Source organism: Lutjanus erythropterus, chromosome 10 (assembly GCF_056507025.1).
Source record: "Lutjanus erythropterus isolate fLutEry1 chromosome 10, fLutEry1.hap2, whole genome shotgun sequence".
Classification (NCBI taxonomy): Eukaryota; Metazoa; Chordata; class Actinopteri; order Lutjaniformes; family Lutjanidae; genus Lutjanus; species Lutjanus erythropterus.
The window spans coordinates 40,348,059-40,376,015 of NC_139326.1; the positions used below are offsets into that span (position 1 = coordinate 40,348,059).

The 27,957-nt window shown below is 39.6% G+C and overlaps 1 protein-coding gene across 1 annotated transcript in view; it reads left to right on the top strand.

Moving 5' to 3' along the window:
* The first annotated feature begins 906 nt into the window (after positions 1 to 906).
* The window catches only part of olfml2a (olfactomedin-like 2A), a 37,372-nt gene continuing 10,321 nt past the window's right edge, over positions 907 to 27,957 (top strand). The window contains exons 1-5 of the mRNA XM_084729314.1: positions 907 to 1,180; positions 21,294 to 21,557; positions 22,916 to 23,023; positions 23,152 to 23,328; positions 24,948 to 25,194. Of these exons, the coding sequence (XP_084585440.1) occupies positions 1,112 to 1,180; positions 21,294 to 21,557; positions 22,916 to 23,023; positions 23,152 to 23,328; positions 24,948 to 25,194 (865 nt within the window). The 5' untranslated portion in view covers positions 907 to 1,111. The remainder of the gene's footprint in view (positions 1,181 to 21,293; positions 21,558 to 22,915; positions 23,024 to 23,151; positions 23,329 to 24,947; positions 25,195 to 27,957) is intronic.

Sequence of the window (27,957 nt, forward strand, 5' to 3'; positions counted from 1 at the left end):
TAAAACAATAATATTATCATCAAAATTACATTTTCAGAATACTATGCTTATTGAAACAAAAAACAAAAGTTAATTGGAGGAATTTGATGTATTTTGCACCTGTTGCTTTCTCTTGATTGTGGTGCAACTACCCCCAGGGTTGGGGTCAGTTGCAACAACTGACGTCTTGCTGTCAAATAATATTCATAATATACATCATATATAATCATCTTTAAAGGGATAGTTCAGCCCAAAATCAAAAAAATATTTTTTGTTAATTTTTATTGTCTACAGTTTCCTACAAGAAATTCTCACAACAAGGTGTGTGGATTTTCTTGAGTAACTGGGATTTTTGGAAAGAGATGCTGGTTTTGAATGTTTTCAAATGTATTTTCTCAGTCCTTGGAGCAACACAGGACTTGTGTGATTTAGTCCTATTTTCCACTAAACTGGAGAGACGGCAGGCATCTCTACATCTCTACTACATAACAGAACTCTGCAACTCACACCAAAATATCTACATTGATAAACAGCACTACAGGTCAGGGGAATATGTATTCTTGATTTTGGGGTGAACTGTCCTTTTAAATGGTTTGGGTAATAAGCAGACCTGAGCAAGTTTAATATATCAAGATTTGGTTGCACTAGTCCAAATAATCTTTGAGCACATGAGGTAAATGCAAAGCATTACAAGCGTCCCTAGTCTCCCCTACTAAATGCAGGAGTTAAACTTGCAAAAGAGTGATTTTACTTTGTGGTATACGTACTTTTACTTAAGTAAATGTCTGAGTATATCTTCCGCCACTGCTGAACACACGCGCTGACGAACTTTGTGTGTGTGTGTGTGTGTGTGTGTGTGTGTGTTAACCCCTCCCCTCGCTGGAGGACAGCGGATGACAGATGATGCGCACTGTGCGCCTGGCTGGAGACGGAGCAGACAGGGCGCACTAAACAGCACACACAAACATACATACAGACAGACAGACAGACGGACACACACCGTATGATCTGATCCTCCCTGTGTGAGAAGGACATGGAGTTAAAATAGACGCACTGCTTCCCCTCCTGGACTGAACGCACTGACTGGCGCTTTGGATTTCTGAACTTTACGCGTAGAAACAGAGGAGACAAAATGTGGAGATACACCAATCTGCTCGCGTGCCTGCTGGTTCTGTGTAAGGGAGCGTCCTCGCAGAGCAAGGTAAGAAACAACATGTCTTGTTCACTGTATTTGACAGCACCCATGCATCACTGCATGGATCACAGCACTGCACTGAAACATGACTCAGTAATGGTCAGCGTTTAATCTCCGCATGTATCCAACCTCCACTTACTCTACTCTGCCTCACCTCTTACCTGCGTCATGTTCCGTGTCATGGTGCCTCTGCTGCAGACAAATTAGGGTCTTGACCGGGACCCAGCACCCCCCCCCCCCCCCCCCCCCCTCATACACACACCTTTAAATTTCCTGTCTAACGCAGCAGATGGTTCTGGTTATGTGTCATTTTTTATGATTGCAGGTAATCCTCCCAATGAGGGCTTTGTGTGACATGAGTAACAATAGGTTCGTGTAATGATAGCTCCAGTGTGTATGTGTGTGTGTGTGAGTGTGGGAGAGATGGCACTCAGTGGGGCAACAGTAATATCTGGCTGCCCTTGTTTGCACAGCTGCTGGACAGCAGTAACCCCTCACTCTCCCTCAGCTAATCCAGCTCCACACACACACACACACACACACACACCCACACACACGCACATAGAAGACAAAACACATGTACTGTATACATTATATACAGTAAGAAGACAAGAGGCTCTGTTGCATATTTCTAGCAGTCTGGTGTGTGATGGTTGTGGATTCAGAGTAGCATGCAGTGGCAGCAGTGTTTGCAGAATGTTTAGTTACAATAGTGACAAATGTGCTGTGTATGTGTTAGAGTTAGGAGTTGGATTGTGAAATATGGCAAAACAATCTTACTGATATTGCAATATCATTCACAGTTATAGGGAATGATGATTTTGCATCACAAATTTCATTTTCAATGAAGAACCTGTAAAAATAATGATGATGTGACATTTGTTGGGGTCTGTACTAAACAAACATGTTTTCTTACATCTGGAGAACAAGACTTGTAGGTCAGAGCATCTCTGCAGCTCTACAGCACTTCAATACAATGCTGTTTGTGACATACTTTACCTTCATCAAAAACTTGCAGCTTCTTTATTTTTGGATATCACACCTGTTCATACTGTAAATTTTGACAATGTTTTGATCAGTCGTGCAGTCCTTGTTGCCAATAGTATGTGGACACCCCTGTGTCTGGTTTGGTGAGTCCCTGTACTTCCAATGACTGGAAATCTTTATTTGATTTTGATCACATACTATCTTGAATGTTCCTTAACAACAAACTTTGCCCAGCATTTCCAATGACCAATTACAGACCTTAAGAGGGGAAAAAAGAAACTGAATAAAATAACACAAGCAAAATAAATAAATAAGTAAAAGGGGACAGATATGATCTTGAAGGAGATACAGTTATCTCCACAGAATATACTTTTTCTGTACACATTCCAACATATAATACAACTGATTCAAAGGTGAAACCTCTAAAATGGCTGTAATCTTATTTTCAATATTATCCCAAAATGTGTGCAGTTTTGGACAGTCCCAAAAAATATTGGTATGATCCCCAATCATTCTACAGCCTCTCCAGCATAATGGTGAGGATCCACCAACAAACCCTGACACTACTGGAGGGGTCCTTAAGTATCTAACCTTAACTTTCCAGTCAAACACCCTCCACATAGGACTGTTTGTGATCTTATGGCTACTTAAGTAACTTTCCTCTCATTCTACATCTAATTGTAAAATTTTAAACACTGAATATACACTTTTTCCAAATCTGAATGGAAATCTTAACACTAGAGCTTGGTAACAGCTTGTGTTTGTCTTCTTCCTCTTTGATTATGACGATGCCCCCATGCACAAGCAGCTCCGTAACTGTTTTTCTCAGTTTGTTGAGGACCAATCTCTATTACAAAAAAAAAGTGTCAGATGATTAAGCTGATGACTTCTGAGACGGGGCATGGAGGAACTCAACTGACCTGCACTGAGCCCTGACCTCAACCCTATCCAACACCTCTGGGATGGACTGTAACACTGAGAGCCAGAACTTACCCCCCCCCCACCCACCACACGCATCAGCTCTGGACCTCAGTCACGCTCTTAAGTCTGAATGGAATATAATCTGTGCAGCCAGCTTTCCAGCATCTGGTGGAGGGACTGAAATCAGAAGAGAGGAGGCGGTTGTAGCAGCACATTAATGCCAGACCATGTAGTGTAAATCTAGTAAAAGAAGACTGAGAAGCAGTAGTGTCAGTAGTAGGAGTAATTGTATGTGAAGACACTTTGTAATGGCATTAGTGGTAATACTACTTCTGAAACAGGGGCAGTTCCAGTTTTTTTTGACTGCTGTGGGCCAAGTGTGTGTGTGTGTGGCGGGGGGGGGGGGGGGGGGGGGGAGACTTATACAGGCATAAAGGTAAAGTAGAAGGTAGCATGACGTACGTACACACATGCTCACATTAATGTACCATTTCTCATATCTACTTTACATTATAGTATCCTACGGTTTTGTCCATGTCTGTATTGTAAATTTTTAATTTAATACATTCTACCATTTTTAATACTATTATACTTATATACTTTATTTCCTCAAAACTAAATTGTACTGCCAGTGTACTTCTTCCCTCAGGCTGTGAGCCCAAATTCATCCTCAGCATTCCACCATGAAAAACTTTTATTACTTTTATTCTTTATTATAATTTCTTTTATCATTTATGATATATTATATAATTTAACCTTGTAAAAATTTAATAGATGGTTACATCCAAAAGAAAATGATGCACATTTAAAAACAGTTACCAAACAACTGGTTCAAACTAAGGTCCCACCTCTCACTGGACAGATAACCAGTCATACTTGTGGATAATGAGATTTCAAGGGTGGCCAAATTCTGTTAAGTAAATTATGATACGTGTGCTACAGTGTTTTAATGATATCAATATCCTCTCACAGATGAAACAGGGACTGATTTAAATACTAGCTGTTTTTTTTAACTTACAATAAAGGACTAGTGTGTAGAATCTCCCCCTGGGGATTAATAAAATAGGAAATAGGTTTTTGTAGTCCTACGATGCATGTTACATTCTCACACACTAATGCAGAGGCTGCCATGCAAGATGCTCTGCTCCAAAACTAACCACACACACACACACACACACACACACACACACACACACAGATATTTTGACATGAGGAAGCCAGATTTCAAACTGCCAGTCCTCCCAGTTGTGGCCGACCCCACTTTTCTACTGAGCCACAGCTGTTGGTTTGCTCATCTACTAACAGGGAACGTGAGCTGGGGTGAAGCAGGTTAGTTTAGACAAAGAAATGAGAAAATACAATATATAAACAAATAATTAATTAAATTAGAATAGAATATGATAAAAAACTAAGCAAAATAAAATAATGTATGCAGTTATTTACATGCATCAAAATACACCTATTCACCAGGGAAATAATTCTGTAATGCATTTTTAGAATTTGCATTAACAGCAGCAACAAGATGGTGATGATAATATGGCCAAATATGACATCTTCATGTTAAAAATTCGACATTTAGGAAACATCCGTCAACTGTGACTGTGTCTGAGCACAAAGTACCATTGATCATCCTCCCCTCATGCTGCCAGAGTCTTGCATGTTGCGTCCCTCCAGCTCAGAACTGGTCCGCTCATCAAGTGCATTAGCTTGATCCGTGATGTGGTGGTGGAGCAGGTCTCTGTAACATGTGGGCACACCAGTCACTGGTTTCCTGTTGTTTGACCAGCCTGTGTCCCATTTCATCTGTTTCATTTTCCTCCCTGAAACTCCTCCTCCTCAAACTCCACAAATCCTTTTCCAGTGCCCATGAGGACATTTCTGTATTGTGGTATAGTTAGTGGCATCTAGCAGTGAGCTTGCAGATTCCAAACACCTCGACTCGCCCTCCCCTTCCAAGCATGTAGGAGAACCTACAGTGACTGCAAAGCTTGCAAAGAGTCAGTGCTTGGTTTGTTAAGTGTTATTTGAACATATTTATGCCTCCACCCACTGAAGGTGTCAGGCCAGAGGCATACTGTTCTCCAGTTGTCCGGCAGTACATGAGTCCGTGTGTCCGTCCTTCTGTCTGTCCGTCCTTCCGTCCGTCTGTCACAGATTTTTGTTTGCGCGATAACTTTTGAATGGGTGAACAGATTTACACCAAATCTTGTGTGCTAACACTCTATAACAGGTACATGAACTGATTAAATTTTTGAGGCCAACGCTTTTGAGATGGCCGCAAAATGGCTGCCTGACAGACCTGTCTCTAAAAACACACTTCTGCCAATAACTTGGTCAATTTTAAAGCTTTTTTATATTTGACTTTGATATATTTTTGAATAACTATGTTGGATACTATCAGGTAATAAAGGTAATAGATCTTTCCTTGCAATTTCTCATTAACTGTATACTGTATCAATAGAGCCATAATTCTCAAACTCCTGGGACACTTGCAAATAGGATTTATAATGAATCAATGGTTTCATTTAGGTTTAGGGAACACAAAAAGTCACAGTTGTATGAAATTTTTGCAGGCGGAGGCATCAGAATCTTCTACCCGTTTTCATTTCTATCAGCAATAAAATGTAAATATTGAAGTTAAAAGCATTGGCGTGTCTTGCGCTTGGCTGAGGCGCACACACGTCTCCACAATCACAGAACACTTTTCATTAATGCCGTGCGTGGTGTGTCTTTAAAGATAAACTCAATAATAAGGGAAAAAAATATAATTATAAAGCCTAATAAATCTAAACAGACCTGCAAAGTGCACAGGTTTAAAATATACAAGACACTATATTTGACCGCACAAGTCCCAACCTGAGAGAAAAAGTTCAGTGTGCTTCTATCAGAGCTGGTTGGATATATCTGTGCGTAATTTTGCGCACTTCAAACTTCAGAAACTCTCTCTGATTGTTTCGCAGCAGGTCAGAGGAGCGAGGATGGGAGGAGGAGATGAGGATTGGGTGGGAGAGGAGAAGAAGGAGGTGCACGGACAGCCGCGTATCTGCTCCTTCATCTGGCTCAGGTGGGCCAGCGAAACCGGGAACCTTCGCAGCTAGACTGGCTCGGTTCGCCTCCCCTCTCTACTGCACCATCTCTCTCCCCGCTCCTCAGCCAGCAGAGTTAATGATAATAATAATGATAAAATACAACATATTTTCAAGCTTCAGATTAAAATATAAGCAGTTACATATCTGCATGACATCTGCGGTTCATGTATTGTATTTTTTTTTTTTTGCAGGTGTTAATGTAAAATAAATTATTTACACATGACGCTGTTTAAGAGACGTCCTGCTGTCTCCATATATCGCGATTTCACTCCTCGTACCAGGAGATCTGTCTCCTCACTTTAAAAACTTTTTCTCTTCCATCCAAATCCACCATTCCTCAGTATTCATGCATGTGTCACAGCTACAGACTTGTGTCCACTGGAGACACTGGTCATAGTCTCTGTAGCCAGACTGGTGGGACTGGCATTAATGAGAGACAAAGCCTGCTCAGAGGAGGGCATCAAGGGCACCAGAGGGCTGCGTGGGAACCAGCACGTGCACCTGCTGTGTGTTTTGGTTGTCAACAAATCCGAGGACAATCAGTGCGAGGTCAACTGAGGGCTAGAGACAAGGAGACAGACTGGGATGCTCAATGTGCCTCAGTGAGACGGCACACAGCAGCTGATGATGAAGTATGGAGCGTGAGGTGACTGCCACAGTGTTCATGACATGAAATTCAGTCATGTTATGCCAACATGACTTCAGTTAATTGGGGCTGTCACATGAGGTTTGATGACGAGTCAACATGATCAGTCAGCAGAGAGCCAGTCTCTGTGTTTGTGGTTAAAACAAAGCTGAGAGCTGTTAGAAATGAGACACACTGATACCTCCTTCATACTGAGGCACTGACCCACAAAAACACTGCTTCTGGTGTCACTGATGTCAGTGTGAGAGGGTCAACACTCGCCATCCAACCCAGGTGCGTGACCCCCGCACGTGACCAGGGATTTACACACGTCTGACACTGTTTGGCTCTGTTACAGAATGGCCAGCATGGATACGTTCTCCTCCATAGATTCCCCTACACATGATTGTGGCCATTCTTGATCCTTGTACATCACACTGGTTCATTTAAAGTTGACCAATTAAATCAGTCTCTATAGTTGCTGTACCCACAGTAAGTGTGCTGTATAACAATTAGGGTTGGGTAACTTTCCCAACTGAACTGATACGGTACCAATACTGGTACCTGGAATTTGGTACCACTACCCAATGATACCTTTTATACTTTAAAATACATTGTATTATTATTATTATATATTATTAATATTAATATTAATATCATTAATAGTATATATATATATATATATATATATATATATATATATATATATATATATATATATATATATATATATATATTAATATTATTGTCTCCACAATAACAAAAATCGAATTTCTGCTGTAAAAAAAATCAGTCCAAATATAATCCCTCCCTCTCCCCTCCCAAACCTATAACCTGCCGCCTGTCAGTCTGTGCTCAGGGCATGTAACACCTTTGTTTGTGTCTCAGAGAAACATCATGTTGCTGTTTCCACTACAGTGCTTGCATAGTGTAATATTTCCCCATTAATAGTCTGTAATTCATGAATATTAGTTTCATAGTAAGGTTTCAGACATAAATCTGACAATGTGGTTGCGTGCTAAATATCATGGTCATGAGGAATTTCAGACAGCCAGTAGCTGAGTGTTGGCTAAGGCTAACACTGGTAAAAATCTTAAGCTAACCAAGACAGTGAAAAAAGCCTCCAACAACAACAACAACAACAACAACAACAACAACAACAACAACAACAACAACAACAACAACAACAAATTCATTACCTGAAGATGCTGACGAAGGTGCTGGTACCTCACTTAAAGGTTTGTTGTCCATGGAACACTAAGTTACACTGTTCAGACGTTAGCTGCTGGTGTGCTAACATTAGCTGCAGCTACTGTGAGGTGCTTGGCTTTCAGGCTATGAAAACGGTGCACACCCAAATAAGAACTTTAATCGGGCCTGAAAAGTTGAGCCCAAAAAGGCTAAAGCCCGAAAAACCTGAACCCATCTCTCATTAGCATATTTCAGCCCGAACCCGATTACAGCCCAACATTTTTCTTAATAAGCTTCCCTCTGTGTACCAAACAGCAGGAGTTGGCAGTGACAATGACAGTACATGGGGGGAATTTGAATTTGCAATGACAAAATTAGGGAGAAATTGAAAAATTAAATCCTACCACTACTACTACAGATAATAGCAATGATAATAATAATAATACAGCCCAAACTCAACGTAAGGCCATGAAATATATGAGAAATATGGCCTGACCTGACCCAAACCCATTGGGTTCTTTCAGGTCCTACTGGGTCCTGTCGGATTCAGGAACAGATCTCAAGCTCTAACCCAGATGTATTCCCTGGTATTGAAATTTGGCATGATTGCTTTAATGTAAATTGGTGCTGTAAGGGTATAGACACAATTTGCTCGATGCCCTTAAAAGTACTAAATTAATTCCCCATCCCAAATAGCAATTTAAAAAAGCTGCATTTTTCTATCAGTGTATTATTGAGTTCCACAGCAAATTAGACTTAGAATTAAAAGAGAAGTGGATGGACTTGCAGGTCACCAGACTGTCACAAGTCATTACAACACAGCCTTGTTTTTATTACAGACTCATTTACACTCCACATGCTCCCAAATTCTGCATTTTAAAAAAAACACTGCCCTTTCATTTTCTCAGACTTCTAATGTTTTCACATAGTTTAGACCATTTTCTTCCTCTGTGCACATCCCATAATCCTTGAGAGCAGGGCTGAGCAATACAGCTAGAAAATGTATCACGCTGAAATGTTTCATTTCAGCCGATATTGATGATATTGATAATTTTTAATGACCTATTTATAATAAAGGCCAGGAGAAAAATTAATCTAACCTTCTGCATTTACTCACTCCACACTGTTTCTTCTTTTGTGTCACATGTTGACCACTGAACAACACATCTGTTGAATGATTGGCTGCGTGCTCACTCGTTCATTATATGCCTTCTTGGTAGTTTGGATTTAATGCATTTAAGTGAAACTATGGAACTTTTTATTGAACAATTTTCTTATTGCTATTGATGAAGTGTCTGTTGGTGATACATATGTATCAGCAACAGACACGTCATCAATAGGCCAACTTGAAAGGAAGATTTATGATCACACATACATTTCAAATGTCTCTGTCTGCAGTATATGTCCTTATTCTGTATTGTCTATGTTAAGTCTCATGAAAGGGAGGCACCATCTTCCTGTCCTCAGGCCTTTGTGTCTTGCTGTGCTCTGCTTGCAAACATGGATGAGTAAATTAAGACATGCATAGGTCCTTCATTTAAAAGGTCAACTTAAACCTTCATATTCACTTGTGCACATTCACCGAACAACTATAAACTCATGCATGCAGCTCTCTGTGTGTGACATATTTCTGTCAACAATGAGGTGACAAAACACAACAGAGACACACTGTATTTTTGGTTTTGGTTTTTGTCCCCCCAGAGTTGATGTTGGGGGTGCAGCAACCCCCAGTCTTGAGGCAACACAGAAAAACAACAGTTTTAAAAAAGCTATAGACTAATAAACCTAATTGGCATGTGATAGGCGATGAAAATAAAGTCACAGCATGTTGCTATGTTATTCTTAAGATTTAATTTTCATGCAGAGTAGTGTGTGTTTTGTTGCTCTTATGTTTTACTGGCAGAGCACACTGAGCACTTTAATTAATTAATTAACAATCACAAAGTGCCATGAATTCAAACACTTCTGATCATTAATGCACTTAATACAGTAACTTGCATACAGCCACAGAGAAGGTCACAGTTTATATTATGTTCAATATAATATTGATTAATGTTGAAATTCTGTTTTTCTGCCTCAATAATAATTGTTAAAACCACAAGATAATAGACTTGAGTGATCAGGTTTGGAACCCACATACATCAGGATAGTGTGTCTCTATTTTCAGGATAGAAAATGTGTAATTTTCAGGAAAATATTAATCCCTACCTCTCAACTCAGCACACCTTAATATTATATAACCTGACATTTTTTGACCCCCCCTAATGTTCAACTCAAGACGGTGCCCATGGTCCTACATGCAGCAATAAAGATATACCATCATAGATCTGCAGTTACATTCATACTTTTTTAAAAACATTAATCATAACTACAATCTTTCCCTAAACTCAAAGGGATAGTACAGAAGTTGAGCAATGTACACAGGAGTTTCTGGTTTACCTCTGCGTGGATCTGTTAGTTTGTTTATGTGGTTATTTCTTAGCCTGCTTACATTGTATCAGAACATGCAGTGCTGCTCTCCTTGCTCAAACCCAAATTAAATGTAACATTGTAATACAAAACCAGTGATTGATAGATTTGTTCATTTGGCTAACACTACCTGCCAGAAAGTTGACGTTTTGGCTGACAAGTTTTAATTTTTTTAATATTTTTGTGTTTGCTCAACAAATGGAGTACAATATCCTTGACTGAGCAGTCATCCACTCTGCAGCTTTTCAACAGCTCCTATAAACATCTGCTGTAACAAATCATCTGGGGACAAGCCATTGCAACATCTGTCATTCCACTCAGCAGACACAATAATAATAATTAGCCAGTGTCTCTATGTGCTTACGAGCAGATTATTATAAAATGTGGAATTTATTAAGCAGCCACATTGTCAGCTTGATTTAAAGCTGTGTGATTTTTAGAAGATTTTCACCCTCAAAACAAACTCATGATTTAATTGCTGGGAAATAACTCAAGTGTGGAAATGTGTAAAAATCCTGTTAAAATGTTTCCCAGAGTTCTTTAATGTTACTGTGGCAAGAGAGGAATTTCACATAAGTCAGTCATTAAATCTTTTTTTTTTAATAGTATGGCAATAATTACAGTGGTGGGATGTAACTACATTTACTCAAGTTCTATACTGAAGTACAATGTACTGTGCTTGAGTATCTTCATTTTATGCTCTATACATCTACTCCACTACATTCATCAGCCAACATTAGTTACTTTGTAGAGTGAGACTATTAAAGGGACAGTTCTCCACAAACTCAAAACTACATATTTTTCCCTGGTCTGTAGTGATGTTTATCCATCTAGATTGGTGTGAGTTGCAGAGTTTTGGTGATATCAGCTGTAGAGATGTCTGCCTTCTCTCCAATATAATGGGACTAAGTGGCACTCAGCGTGTTAGTGCTCAAAGCATCAAAAAAAAAAAAAAAAAAAACCACATTTGAAAAACTTTCTTCAATATTCTGGGGTTTACAGAGATTACTTTGCTGTAATGGTATAGGGCTTTCCACTAGCACTTTTGGCCAAGTTGAGTTAAACCATCTCACATTTATTTGCATTTTCATTACCACTTTTATTGCACCAAACAGCACCCGAGATGGACCCACTCTGGAGTACTGCCAAAGCTAGCCTGACCAGCCTCCAAGCAGGCTGTGGTGACATCTCACTGACCGCAGGCAACCTGTGATGACCCTCCTTTCTCCCCCTTGAACAAGCAAGTGTTGTGATATTTAGCTCATGTGTGCAGGATAGCAGGGAGAAAGACATTTCTAAAAGTCTCTTTATGTTCAGCTCTCAGTACTTTTGTAGCTTCTAACTGAATCTCTGTGCTTTGAAATGGACTTTCTCTCCTGTGTCACTGTTTGTACTTTCAGGTATCTGCATTATTTTACCATTTCATATTTGCTTTCAGCTGTGTCAGAGTCATGTTAAGATACTGCTGATGAACGCCCCCAAGCCCCACGCCCACCCCCAAATGAAAACATTTCCTGTTTGTGCTGCTTCATAATAAGAGTGTTTCAATAACAAACATCAGGGGACTTATATTGTGAAGAATTTATGGATACAACATGTTTATCCCAGAGACGTTTATCCACTGGCTCAACCCAAGGCTCCTCAAGCTTGTCCTGAGTTAAAAGACACACCTTCAAATGAGTAGACCTGTTCTAATGAAAAGGCAAACCCCCTGCTGTGCTGACAGGCCAAGTCAAACCAAATAGAGCCAGGCCAGCTCTGTGTATGGAAAAGAGCTAATAGACAGCATCCCATCCTTATAAAGCATTTTGTAGTATTTGCTAAGCTGAGGTGATCTTTACAACATTCACAGAAATTTCTTAATTGATTCCTTTGGAATAATTTTGGAACCGATTCTTATTTAAAATCAGTTCTTGATGACATTTTTTTTAAACTGTATACAATCCCTTTAAAATAAATATATGTGAGTCTACTTTTTGATGACTTTTCTGAAAAATGTTTTAAACTGGCCAACAAAGCTGAAACCTGTAGATGTTTCCTTCAGGTCTGACATGGAGCATTTTTATGTTGACATCATTTTCAGTGGTGGTAAACAAGCTTCACACTGTACAGTCATGTGAGAGCCCTTTCCTGATGTCATAAAGAAGATATTGTTGAATTTCCAGCACTGATAGGCGTTTTTGTCTGACTTCAGGCCTTGATGTGGTCAGCTGGCTGCAGGCATGGCAGATGCTTGTCTAGAGCAGTGTGCATTGGATGGATATTGGCAGATGAGAGGCGGTACAAATTAAGGGAACCAATCAAAAACAACATTCAACATACAACAATTATTGTCCAATGAATGGAGCCTGTCTGGATGTAGAGACAGCTCCTTGTAATCCATTGCTGAAAACCAACAGCTTTGCTGACCTATGTTGTCTTTTCACAGCAACTATAATGGACTACAATTACATTTATTTTCTAATTTAATTACATAACTCTGTTATATGTAACTAGTTATTCCCTATCACCAGCTAAAAAAATACTTCATTGATCCCTGAGGGGTAACTGTTATTGCATTACTGTTGCTTCCATTCAGGAATAGAATAGAAGAATATACATACATAAGCATATAGAAATATAGACATTAAAATAGAAATCTTAGGTATGTACAAATAAAATATGTAAAAATAAAAACATGTGTATTATACATTAAACTATGTACAACAATAGAAAAATATGTAATCATCACAACAACCCCGTGCTAATGCCAGTGTTTTAATAGTACACATAATAGTGTAAAACAAGATGGGGGACAAGTGTGTTAGGATACACATACCATAATAAGAGTATAACAGCAACAAATAAATTATGATAAAGATTTATTAAAGGAACAGTTCCCCCAAAATTTAAAAACACATCAGCTGTAGAGATGTCTGCCTTCTCTTAAATATAATAAGACTAAATGGCACTTGGCTTGTGGTAATCAAAGCACCAAAACAATACATTTGAAAAACTTAACAGCAATGTCTCTTTCCAAAAATCATGACCTGGTTACTCAACATAATCCACAGACCTTGTTGTGAGCATTTTCATGTAGGAACTATTTTCTTTCTGCAATAGAATCTACTGGAACGACTTTCTTTCTTTTCTTTTCCCTAGAAAGAAAGTAGTTCAGACATTAAACTGATTACAGCAAAGTCTGTGGATCATCTTGAGTAACTAGGTCATGATTTTTGGAAAGAGACACTGGTTTGAATTTTCCAAATGTATTTTTGGTGCTTTGAGTACGACAAGACGAGTGACATCTAGTCCCATTATATTGGAGAGAGTGCCAAAAACCTCTCCAGCCAGTATCTCCAAAACTCTTCAACTAACACCAAAACTATCACTACACAACGTAGTTTTGAATTTTAAGTAAACTGTGACTAAAAAGTGACTAATTATTTAGCGGATTTAATATAATTAACAAATACATTACAACAAATACAAAGATTTATTTAACATTTGATGAGCTGCTCAGTAGTATATAAAGAACAGATTTTCAGCCTGAAAAGAGAGTGTCTGTCTGAACACATAAAGAGCAGCAGGAATGTAGATGTGTACCCCCAAAAGCAGCAAGTGCTTGATACACTTTTTGTTCAGCTAATTAACGTCCCCGTGCTAATGCCAGTGTTTTTGTTTATAGTCTGAGCCACCGGCCTCATGTTTCATCTGCAGACTAAAGGCTTGAACAGAATTCCCCCTTTGTGCCCAGTTAATCTTTACAGTGGCACAGTCAGACTGTTTATCTTAAGCACCACTAATTAGATTAAAAATCAGGCGGACTCTTTGGACTGGAATGCGGACCCCAATTTTGGTCTTGAGTGCCCTTGACAGGAGATGATGTGGATTTTAAAGGGATAGTCCATCCCTTCAAATGACAAGCTTAATGGGCTTAAGGCTGATTAGAACTGGTATTCACGGTGCCTTTTTGTGCATTTGTGGGAAAATAGTTCAAAAAGCAAAGAGTGGGGGGTTGAATAAGCTGTGGGTCATAACAGGAACCACGGTACTCATGTTTGTGTTTGAAGGTTGGAGCATACAGCTCAACATTTGAGCCTTGCCACAGGATACCTGCTCTGCCTGCCTGTTTCACCACACTGTTGTCGCAGCGATTGCCAGCTGGCAGAGCTCTAAAAGCAGAGGATATCCTTGTTTATATGAACAAGGCTGCAGATCCAACAGGCCAGTGCTACTAAAACATTGACTTTAACTCTGAGGCTAACGAAGGCAGCAGCCATTGTGTAACACATCTTGTGTTTTTAGCAATCCCGAGCACAATTGGGGTTTCACTTCATCACTGTCAGGGTGTGTTAGCTGTTAAAGGCTGCAGCCGTTGATCTAATAGAGCTCTCTGCGGCGTGCAGGCTCTTTTCCACCCATTGTGCAGACATGAGTTCATGTTTGAGCCGTGTTCTTTTTGACCTGAAACTTGACTGCACTTGAGAGGTCAACGCCAAAGACTCAAAGCTCAAAGCATGCGTTAAATACGAGGTTCGCTTAATTATTAGCACTCTTAATTGTGTTGCCTGTTCTCATGCTGGTAGGTCAGCTTGGCATGAGATGCTGGACGGTCAGTTAGCCATGCCAGCACATATGATTTGACAGGAGGAGGAGGCAGCCGCTCTGATTGGCAGATTTTTCTTGATAAGCAGCTGCCAAGTTTTTCTCCTGCAAGGTACTGGTTCACTCCTCCTTCACCAGACAAAACATAAAGTGCCAAAGTAAATCTGGCTGGAATTTCTCTGACTTCTCCAATTTAAAGCAACTTAAGCTGATGTTGCTATGCAGCGGTCGGTGTTTGGCTGGGGTTGAACAATGCAGCTCAGCAGGCCCGTAGGCAGAGCCTCCGCTAAAGAAGTTTAATCTGCTAATCCACACTGTTTTCATGTGGCTGTAGGATTTGTCAACCTGCTGCCTTTTCGCTTGACATGGGTCAGGATTGGCCCGGCTCTGCACACAGGAGTCCTGCCCCATATCAGACCCCCTCCCAGCATGTCTGCAGTAATGGAGGGAAATGCACACCCACCCCTCTACATCTTCCCCCATCACTCAGCCTGCATTCCTTCACTAATGAGCCCCCACCTCCTCCACCACTCCTCCCCTGAACCTTTAGCTTGCTGCTGACATATTAAAGAACTTCCCAAATTGTTCACATTACATCTATAAAAAGCCATTCACTAAAATAACAGCAACTTGACCAAATGAATAATTCAATCTACCAATATTGGGCTGCAATGTAATCCTTAGGGGCAACTGCATATTGTCAAATTGCATCCACTGACAGGCTGATATCGTTATTCTAATACTTTTATATTGCCAAAATTAGTGCATACATACAGTTTTTTTTAAAATGCAGGTAAAAATAGTCAATTGACCATTTTCCAATTCCCAGGAGACGGCAGCAATGTTGTAGCTTCCAAATAAATCTCTGTGGTTAGAAGTTCAGTTTGTACTTTCAGGTATCTGCTTTATTTTACTGTTTCATGTTCGATTTCAGCTTATTGGACTCATATTAAGTTACTGCAACACACCAAATGCAACATTACCTGGTTTTACTGCTTCTTAATAAAAGATTTTAGATTAAAAAATAACAGGGGGCTTTTATTATGAAGAATTTACAGCAAGTAACACATTACTAAAAACTGGCTACAGCATCAAGTCAAAATGAGTCAAGTAGCACATGTGGGTAAAAAAAATAGTAAAAGGTATTGTACCCTTTCCTACTGAAAAAGTAAAGCTGGTGCTTTTTGTCCAGTGTAAAGGGAGGTCACATGTCTGACAACATTATGGAAAAGATCCCTACAGAAATAGACCTTTTTTAAGAGTAAGATATAGGTGATTTATTGCTGTTGCCAAATTTACTCATCATGAAACAAACTTTTAAAACTCAACAGAAAGAAAATGAAATTCACCAAAATGGTCTTGGTTATTTTTTCCACTCTTCCAATAATCACCAACCTCTATTTGGTCTAAATAAAGTCTTCATTTACAGAGTTAGATACGAAAATATTCTGGTTCTACATCCCCGCTCCTTCTCTAATGTTCAACCTCCCCCTCGCTCCTCTCCTGATATTTTCACATCTAACGCAGCAAATTAAGGGTTTATTTGGGCCATTTGTTTGTTAGAACAGTGAAAATAGTAACCAAGACAATTTTGGTGACTTTTATTTTGGTTCTGTCCAGTCTGAATGAAGATGATGATGATGCTAAAACTGTTGTCTGTAAATGGAGTCTGCTGAGTTTTGCAAGAGCAATCAGGCTTCAACACTTGCTTGGTTGGACAAGTGGGTCAGAAAACAAGCACTTGTAGTTAACTGTTCTTTTCACAGCGCTCTCCCTTGATAGTGGACCAGTGTCAAAAATCGTTGTCCACATCAGTCACACAATTTTTCTTTAAACCTCTTCTTCATTTATTGGAAGCCGTTCGTACAAATAAGGACTGGTTGCCATTCAGAGGAGACCAAATTGTGCGGAGGCTGGTTTATAGGGTGAATTTATATGCATCTGGCCTGCTACCTCAGTAAATCTTTGACCTGAGTTTCTACAAATGTGTTCTTCATATTCTGAGCTTCAGTCAGTTGAGGACAAGACCTCAGCTCATTAATGAAGAATCTCTGCATTGCTGAACTGATAAAAGTGATACCACATGTGCACCCATCCTGCAGTTTGTAGAGGTCCCTAAATCTCTCGAGGGAGAGATGACAGTCCAAACCTCCATCCAACAGACATGACTCCAAATGATGGAACTCAGCATGTCAGGAGTTAAGGTGCATCCCATGAACAGAACACAAGAGTGAGACACAAAAGTAGTACTATGATAAGCTGTATGAATATGAACATATAACACATCAGAGTGTGTTTACAGGTGTTTGGGAGTACAACTGCCTATGTGAAAAAAGTTGTATAAAGTCTTTTGTGTCTTCAGAGGGAGCTGTGCGATGACTGACAAGTTACCTCAAGTGATGTCATTTGAGTCACTTTGGCTGAAGACTACAAGTTTGAATGTTCTAAAAGATGCAGAAGTACAGATTCAAAGTCATTACTCAGGAAACACGTTGTTTTCGTCTTGTTACATCTTTTTATGTCTTGTCTTTTATGACTTGTCTTTAACGTTTTTGTCTCGTTCGTCTTGTCGTTTTATGTCAATTTTTGTCATGTTATGCCTTTTATATTGATTTTTGCTTATTTTTTCTTTGAAGTCATTTCTCAAATCTCTTATGTCATTTTAATGTTGTTTTGTCTTTAACATAATTTTTGTCTACTATTGCATTGTTATCATCTTGTTTCATATCATTAAGTTGTTTTCGACTTATTACATCTTTTTATGTCTTTTGTGATGTTTTTGTCTTGTTACATCTTTTACGTCAATTTTTGTTTTGTTATGGCTTTTAAATTGTTTTTGGCATATCATGTCTTTTAAGTTATTGTTATCTTGATACATCTCTTATGTCATTTTCATGTTGTTTCATCTTTTACATAATTTTTTTTTACTGTTACATCGTACTACATCTTTTACATCGTTTTTGTCCCATCACATCTTTTAATGTGTGCTATGCACTGATAGATATGCAATGGATGCCATTGTCTTTTTCTATGTGTTATATTTCCTTCCATTTCCAGAATTTTTGCAGTAGACACTTTGACCTTATGACAAATATGACAGAAAACATTGTGGAAACTTAGCCACTGTATGATATTTTGAGATGCCTTGTCATTGCCAAAATGAGTGGCTGACTTTCTTGTCTCATCTCTGGTGCAACAACCGACATCAGCTCTTATCTCACTGGTCCTTCAGGATACATGTATTTCAACATTGGTGCAGGCCTTCTCAGGATCGGCCATTTAATATAAGGATGAAAAGGAATGTGTGTTCAGACTGAGGACAAAGCAAATTTCAACCTTGTGTTATTTGTGCACATTTGACCACTCAAGTGTTTTTGCAGTCTGTGTTTACTCACCCCAGACAACTAGCTAGCAACGTAGCCAGCAACAGCTAGAACATGTGTGTGCAATGTGTGTTTGTGCTTTGTTGTAGGGATTCCACAATTCTCCAAATCCACAATTCGGTATGACTTTTAATTTTAAGGTCATGATTTGATTCAATTTTATTTGATTCAGTTCCAGGGGGGCAAATACTGGGAGAACTGCCAGTTCTACCCTTTTGAGTCGATTCTTGAAATTGGAAGCTCATTTTGATTATTATTGAAATTATAACACTCCTATTTGTTTATGTGACAGCTCAGACTGTGACTGATGTCCTGCTGTCTGCCTCCTGTTTCTCTCCTTTTTCCTCTCGCCCTTGGATACACATGCATTTGTTTTCGTTCAAAGTTCAAAACCTCTTTATCTCCATCTACATCTTCTCTATCTGCACCGCCCAGTACAAATGTGTGTCCCATTGTGTCTCTGCAAGCCTGACAGTAAAATGAATATCTTTGAGTTGTGGAGAAAACAAGACATTCAAGGACATCATTCAGGACTTTGGGAAACACTGATTGACATTTTCTGACATGTTATGGACCAAACTACTAAGCAGTTACTGGAGAAAATTATCACTTGGTCCAAACATGTGGCGCACATGAATATATTTTTCAACTCACAAGACTGTGACAGGATTAATTGATCGATCAATTGAGAAACTACTCTACAGATGAATTTATAATTATAATAATCCTTAGTTTCAGCTCTATATTAATCCCTGATTATCGGGCTCAACACAAGTCGAGGCAGAGCTGCACTCATCGCCATCTTCAGCGTGCCGTTGACAACAGCACCTCCCAGCACTAACTTCTTGTTCCACTGAGCCTTCTTCTTTTTTTCTTTTAATAGCACACAACAACACTTGTAGGCTAGTCTTATCAGGTCCAGAAGAACTGTGTCACTGGAACCTAAAAAATAAGTACTGTCACATTTTCAGAATTTTGGCATCAGCTTAGTAGCATAGCATTGGTTCTAGTTGCAAAACCAGTTTACAAATCTAACATACTATGGTTCAGTCTCTTGAACTAACCTGCCCTTCATTGTGAAATAAGGGAAGGTGGATTTTAATCTACAAAGTGGGGAAATTCAGAGTTCTCAGTAGACTTCAGTCTGCCAACACACTATCAGCATCTGAACATTTCACCAACCCTGCCGTAAATCTGTCTAGTTGAATTCTTGAGTGAAAGCTCTCTCCACTGTGTGCCATCCTGCACTTTTCTCACATAGGAAGACTCTGTCTGCTCAGGTTGCCATGCATCGCTTCCTGTTTATTAAGTAAGCCATGACCACAGGCTGCCAAGGCTCTGTCATCAGACATGGCAGCCAAAAGCCAGCTGGTGATGCAGGAGTCTTCTGAGTTCTGTTTGTCCCTGAGGCTTTCCTGTGAGTCACACCGGTTCACATTCAAAAGAAAGGAAGTATGTGGTCACTTTTTAAGATAATCTTTCCTTCCCTTGTTTGTGTTTCCCTATAATAAAAATGGATTTATTATTCATGGGGGTCCTAACGGAATAGACTAATGGAATAATTGAACAAAGACACTCACCAGTGGAAGAAGGAACAGCTCAGCTCAGCTTGTACCTTCAACAAACTGCCACACTTTATGGCCGTTCAGAGTGCCTCTTCAGAGTGGGACAACTCTCAGACCTGGAAGTGCTGCGTTGAGCGACACTTATCCAATTGACTTCACACTCCACAGTGCACTCCCTCAAGCTCTTAGAAATACAGCTGCCAAGTGTGAAGTCAATCGGATGAACGGTGCTCCAGATTTGTGAAGGACAGGCACAAACACATACAGAGGCAGAGACAGACAGAGGTTCCTTCCTTTACAGTTAAGATGATACTGCTACAGTGACCCCTATAGAGTGTTGCAGGAATGACGTATTCTTCCAACCCTGAAGTTAGCATCATTCTGGTTCGATCCACAAAAATCCAGTGGATGTTACATTAATGCAGAAAATAACACCACCTTTGTAATTTTTGAAGCATAAATGCAATCACCAGAAGTAAAAAACCTGATGTTAGGCAATAAACAAAATCATCATTGACTTTGAGATGAGGGAACCAGAAGTGCTAATATGCTAACTCCTTTCCAGGTTTAAGGACTCATTCCTGCAACACTCTATTGGCCAAATGATGCCAAATTTGTCCATTAAGTGTGGTTGCAATAACACAACAGATTGAGTAGATATGGCATTTTTTTGTAATATAAGCCCTGGTCACAGCATTTGAGGAAACTCTGAGGGACAGCTATAGCAGTATAGCTGTATGGAATGTCAAGACTGTATGTTCTGTACCTAATTTGGGCTGTAAGACTAGTGAAAAAACAGATTTGGACATCTACACACACATGGGTGTAGATGGATTCAGTGAGACTCAAAATATCCAGGAAAAGAATTGCTTCTGTGACCGGTGGTTCAAAAGTTACAGACCAAAAATATAAAGTGCATTATTTTGGCACCACTATCCGGCCAAACAGCATCAAATTCAAGACCTCACTCCTCTGGGCCATCAGCAATACAGCCACCAACTTTGATGAAGATTAAATGAATGGTTCTCAAGATATCTGAAGGAAAAACATACACACAGACAGACAGATTCTCCTTCCTTTATGGTGAATATGCAGCAAATCCAGGTTATTGATATCCAAGTCTGGTGTATTAAATTATTGCTCAGCCCTGAAGCTGCTCATTTACGATAGTACTATGACATTTCATGCATTCAACACACAACAATGACAGGAAATTACAGTGACAACAAAAGCCACAAAACAGGACTCAAAATACCTTTTTTTCGTCATTGAAAATGGAACTATTTGCATTCTGTCTTCCAGATTTTTGGAGAGACTGAGCCTGTTCGGATGACATCAGAGGGCTCAGACTGCCGCTGTAAGTGCATCATGCGCCCTCTAAGCAAGGATGCGTGCCTGCGTCTGCGGAGCGGCAGCGTGCGCGTGGAAGATTTCTACACAGTGGAGACGGTCAGCTCTGGATCAGACTGCAAGTGCTCATGCACAGCCCCGCCGTCTTCCCTCAACCCCTGTGAGAATGAGTGGAAGATGGAGAAGCTGAAGAAACAGGCCCCTGAGTTACTAAAGGTGAGGGACAGTCAAACTTGAAGCTACTGTATGCAGGAAATAAATGCAATTATAGCACCTTTACCTCTTCCTAACTACCAAGAATATTTGAGATCATCCTCTGGAAATGATTTTTAAATTTTATTTAGCCTTTATTGAAGGATCTCCTTTACAAGGGAGACCTGACCAAGATGGCAGCGTCATTAATTCCTGTATAAAATTGATCACCATACCATACCATGAGCTGTTCTAGACCAATACTGAAAAAAACAACTTTTATGGGGATGTTTTTTGACAATTAATTGTTCCAAACATTAGTCCCAACTTCTCAAATGTTATGAATTGCAGCTTTTCTTTGTCTCATATGACAATAAAATAAATGTCTCAGGTTTTGGACTGTACAAACAATTTGAAGACATCTCGTTGGACATTTTTCACTTTTCTTAAATTTTTCTGACTAAAAGATTCATTGAGAAAATAATCACCACATTTATCATTTGTGAAAATAAGTGATAGCTGTAGCGTGACAGTACTGCTGTTCTTAAAGGGATGGGCCAGATTTTTTGTGTGGCTTCATGAGGTACCCATCCATAGTCAGTGTAATACCTACAGTAGTTGGTGGTCAACATGTCCCCAGTTTCGAGAAGCAGCAGGAGTACCAGTGAAGGAAGCAAAGCAATGTACTGCTGTGGACAGGGTCAGCAGCAAAATGTATTTTAGAATCTAAAAAAGTTTAAGTTTACTATATTTTTCTTTTCTGATGGGAAACCACCATTAGAATGTTAGAAAACACATAAAATTACAAACTAAGATATAAATAGTAAAAAGAACAAGCGACCCTCAAGTTTAAAAGTATTAAAGGTCTTTCTTCAACTGTCTGAGTGATGAAGAATCACCTATTATGCAACTCTGTTCACTGGCTATAGCTGTATGTAATCTAACATGGTTTGTGCACACGTCAGCACACCGCTGCACATACGTAAAACACACTTTCATTTTTCACAGGCGGGGAGAAGCACGCTATGTACCATATGCCACATCTATGTACCATATGAAACATACAGTCAGGCAGCTCCAGATGTTTGATCTGACTCCACTTTGAATGTAAGATTTAACCCAATAAATGTCTGAAGGAAGTTATCACAGTGGAAAGGAGAGGTCTATTTAATTAAGGTGGACTCTGAATGAACCCCATACTGAGTTCACTGGGCTGCCTATTGAGCAGAGTGTGGGTGTCAATAGTGTTAATCACAGCAAATGTTTTGGAGGGCACTTAAGCTATTACTGCAGCTGAAGTGAAGCACATAAAGCTGTCAGGTTTGGGTTCAGGAGATGGTGAATAACACTAGTTCTTCTCCTTTTATGGCATGAATGAGCAGCTCCAGTCTATGGTGGACCTCCTCGAGGGAACACTTTACAGCATGGATCTAATGAAAGTCCACTCCTACATCAACAAGGTGGTGTCTCAGATGAACACCCTGGAAGAGGTAGGCAAACAAGCACACTCGTTATAATCAGTGGGTTGGCAGGAGATATGTTATTGATAGGTGGTTTAGGCAACTTAATTTAATTGATGGTGATGACTGATGATGATGATGTTGATGTTATCTTGCAGACAATCAAGACAAACCTTACGCGAGAGAATGAATTTGTTCGGGACAGCATGATGAGCCTCACCAACCAATTTAAGAGATATGAGAACTACTCCAACGTTATGATGAGCATCAAGAAGGAGATCTCCAGCCTCAGCCTGCAGCTGCTGCAGAAAGACGCCACTGAGAACAAAGCACAGGTCGGAACAAACACTTTGTTTTTGTATGTGCAGGTTAGCATTAGAACAACTAGTAGCACTACTACTTGTACTTGTGGTAATAGCCTAGCCCATCCTCACCAGAAAAACATGCGTGTTGGTAGGAAGTGCAAGCAGCTTATTCCGACTGATATGAATGTTTATTGTTAGGTGACGCCCCCTTGTAGATGTTTTAAGTATGACAGGAGAACTATAAGGAGCGAGAAAGTCCACATTTGGAGGAGGCAAGTGGATGGATGGCACAGGACCTTCACCCAGGAGACTGGGAGTCCACCCCTGAGTGGAACAAAAAGTAAATGTAGAGTAATTTAAATGTTTGAGTAAGTATTATTATGGACATGGTGTCCATCGCGTCACCTCTGTCATGTGACATACATAGTTGTTTTAACCCAAACCACAATCTTTTCCATAACCTAACATATTAGTTTTGTTGCAGCCTTTTTGCAGCATAAACCACGTGTGTAATGTCACGTGAGTGATGTCACAGACTTACATCATTTAGTTAAGGCCTGATAAGCCTGTCGCTGCTGATGTTGTGTTGGGAGTGATTGACGATCAACCTATTCTCATGTTTACATATGAGGATGTGTCGTAATAGAGGTGGGACCAAGTCATTGTTTTGTGATTCATGATAAAGTCCCAGGCCTTTGCACTCAAGTCCCAAGTCAAACCTAAACTTTGAGTTTCGAGTCCTAAACAGGTCGCAAAAACTCTTAACAGAGCTGTGACTTCATTTTCAACCCACACATTTTGCATACTGCAATTTGTTTTTGGTGACTAATGAAATTACCTTTGGTATCATCTTTTGTGACCTGAGCTCAGTAACGTAAAGTTCTTCATGGTTCTCTCCTGCAACTTGATTGGATGCTGCCAAAATGGAATAGGTAATTGCTGAGAATGAATAGCATTGAAGTTAGTTGATTCAGAAAATTAAGAGAAATGCATTAATTCACGGATTTGCATTTTTTAAATAACAGACTTTTTAATCTTTGCGTTTGTGGGGAAAAAGATTGAAATTCACATGAAGTCACGAGTCCAAGTTTCAAGTCTTTTTAAATATCAAGTAAACATCTCTGAGTAGAGATGGTTTCAGCTGCATGATAATATGTTTTCTGTTAAAGGGATAGTTCTCACAAAAATGAAAATTCATTCATAGGAAAACAGTGTTGCAGAATTTCCCAAACAATGGAAGTGTTGAGACTTGGATTACACCAGATGAGCAGTATGGAGGCATTTTATATTTTTATTAAGTTCTTTTTTTACATTTGAAAACTGGTCACCATTCACTTCCATTGTTTGGGTGATTCTGCAACACAGTTTTCCTGTGAAAATCCAGCAGTGTTTTGTGGACTAAAAAACTAAATCTAACATTCAATCAGCATGAGGGTGAGTAGATAACGACTGAATTTTCATTTTTGGGTGAACTATCCCTTTAACACACAGAGAGCCATTATCAATAGAGAGACTGCATGTCTCTTTTGTTTTTTTTTTCATAAACCCAGAAGGTACACTAGCTAAACACTTTTTCAGTGTAGTCAACATAAAACCCAAAGCCAACATTACCTAGTGTCCTGGCATGACCTGCATGTCCATGTTTACAGGACACTAATGATGAGAAAACCAAGGAGGCTGTAAAAGTACCCAACAAAAAGACTCCTGGAGCCAAGCCCCCACCCAAACCACCCAAAGAAAAGGTCGTAAAGCCCAAGAAAGAGGTCATTAAACCTGGGAAGCCGGTCAAGCCTGACCCTACGGCCAAAGCCAAGGTGGTTGGACACCAGCCCGGTGTGGTGAGAGGCATCACATACTACAAGGCTGCCAAGACCGACGAGGATGAGCACAGAGGAGGTGAGAGTTTTTTCAGCTGACCAGCTCTCCCAGCGTAGTGGTGTGTTCATAGAACTCCATGCTCTCTGAGCTAAAGCAAACACTGTGCTCGCGCTTTAGCTGAGTTTGCACTCCCATCTGTGTGCGATCATCTGTGCGTGATCCACTGTGGGTGTTGAAAATTATCCAAATTAGTTTCTTCAGCAATCTAATCTGACCCCACATGGTACTTTGCTGGATCAGGGTAAGCCAGCAGCCAGAGAGCCTTTATTAGCTGGATTTAGTCTCCAGTAGGGGACAATATCAAATTTTCCTGAGAAAGTTGTTTAAAACAAGAGTGAGATAAGGCTTTAATTGTGTTGCAAACCTTACACTTAAGCGCAAGGCAATAAAACAGGGACTCTATCTCTATGTGATCCCCTCAATACGAGATTTACTCCAGTGTTGTTTTTGCAAAGCTGGTTGAGTCAGCGCAGGATTGGATTGCTGCATTCAGCGAGCAGGAAATCCAAATCTTTTATTGACAAAATACATGGAGTTGATGGAATGCTGTGTCAATGGAGGGCTGCCATGTCCATGACATGCCTCGGCTTCACTCCTCACAACAATGTGTGGGGACCCTCACCAATGCAGAGAAAACATTTCCTGACTCCTTCCAATCCTCTTTAAGTCTAGATGAATGAATAGGTATGCTGCGTTTGCACAGGGCACACGCACATAACACTGTCACACCATGTGTTCTGCCATGTATGTGAGCCTCAGCGAACCCAGCCACCCTTGTCAAAGCACTGAAACTGGTCAGCTGCATTTCCATAATCTCTGTCAGAGAGCAGGTTGAACCTTTATTCATCAGTGGAATGTTGATACACCTCCATGCTTCCTCCTGAAATTCCTCTCTTCTAGTTACAGTGACACATATATTACAGAGAGAGAAGAAAATGTTCAAGAGAGTCTTGATGGTAAATCTAGCTAATTGAAGCAATGAATTTCTTGGTGCTGCTATGCTGACAGAGAAAGTTGAGTTCTCCTGCTGCAAAATCTGTAGTTATTCCTGCATCCAGTGATGTCACAGTGATGTAGTTGTTGTTTAGGGTTGTGTCTATAGGGACTCCCAGATTCGTGAAAGATCTTACAGTATTGATCATTTTAACCCAAACTATGATCTTTTCCTAACCCTAGCCAGATGTTTTCCATCATAAACCTAAACAGATCTTACCCACAGCATTATAAAACGTAAATAGACTCACAGGAGTCTTGCATATCAAGGGTTCCCTTCTCTTTCAGCTTGGATTTTTAATCTCCACTTCTGGGCAGCTAGGAGGAGGTATAGATGAGTATTTTTGTCACCTAGTGCTGTGAATTGGCCAACGAGGTCATAGACATAAGTCAGAAGCCTGTGTGCAATATATCCTGGTACAACAGCTCCATGAGCAGGAGAGCAGGAAGCTGAGACAACTCAAGTTTTTGAGGCAACGTACTGCAGTACATTTTTGAAATTTGAGCCCAACTCAAAACTTGAGATTTACTATTGAGATATAAACTTCAATCTTTGAGTTTTAGAGATCCCAAAAAATGTATTTAAAAAAATCAAGTTAAAGTGAATGATGTTTCAATTTTAAAATACATTTTTTTGACTTCCTAAAACTCAAAGACTCAAGTTTATATAAAGAAGAATTGCAAATTATCTCAGCTAAAGATAATAAACTTTCAAAAGTTTGAAAGTTTGAAATTCTGAGTTGCCTCAGCTTTTTTTTTAACACTGCCAACTGTAAAAATATGTAGCCTATACACCAAATTAAAAAGTTTTAATAGTTCGTCAACTAAAATGTGCATCATAGCCTACATCTATGGGTAAGTGTTTTGATGGTAGCTGGTCATCTTGAGTCTCACTGGCTGTGCTAGCTATAGATGCCAAATTAAAAAAAAAAAAGTCTTCAGGGAAAAGAGAGAATTCAATAGTTGCAGCTCCAACAGATTTTTTTTTCTTTTTGTGGCCAAAAATATTTCTTTTGATCATAAAGGTTGCAGACCACTGACTTAGACTGTTGTAAATTGACAACAGGAACTATACGGCTGAGATGAAGGCATTTTAGCCAATGAGCATCTTGTAGAGGTCCTTACAGGAATAAGTGCAGATTGAAAGTCTGAAGTATACAGAAAGTATGCCCTGTTTTTACCACACAACTAGAGCTCTACTTTGACAATGATAAAAACAAATACTGTCTTCCAAGTTTTATTTTCCAACACCTAATAGAATTTGGTATTAGCAGTAATGTCAAGCATAAATGATTGAACATATGAACTACAACATGTAAAAAAAATGCATGGCCCTTTAAAAGCTACTTGGATATCTTCATCACAGTATCAGAAATCTTTTAAAGGGCTCTTTGATCTGTGTAATAATAAAGTAACAAAAATGGTACAATGTGTGTCCCATCTGCTTTACAGAACACAGATGGATGTCCCATCCGTTAACAATTAGCTGATGTCCTCCTTCATGGACACAATCAGAAATACATTGGTGCCTCTGACTAGAGCAGAACACTGTTTTACAATCTGGAAGATAGCACATCCTTTTGTGCCTGTTTCAAATCATCTTTTAATTTGTATCACTCATTCTTGAGAATTGGGACAAAAACGTACTTCGAGGGGGTTTTGATTTTTAATTTTCACACATCTGATACCAATGTTATTTAATGAATTTGTTGAAAAACTTAAAGTTTACTAGTGCTTGAGCAGTATTCCTGGGATTATTAAACCAGGAAGTGAGACAGAGGTCCTTAG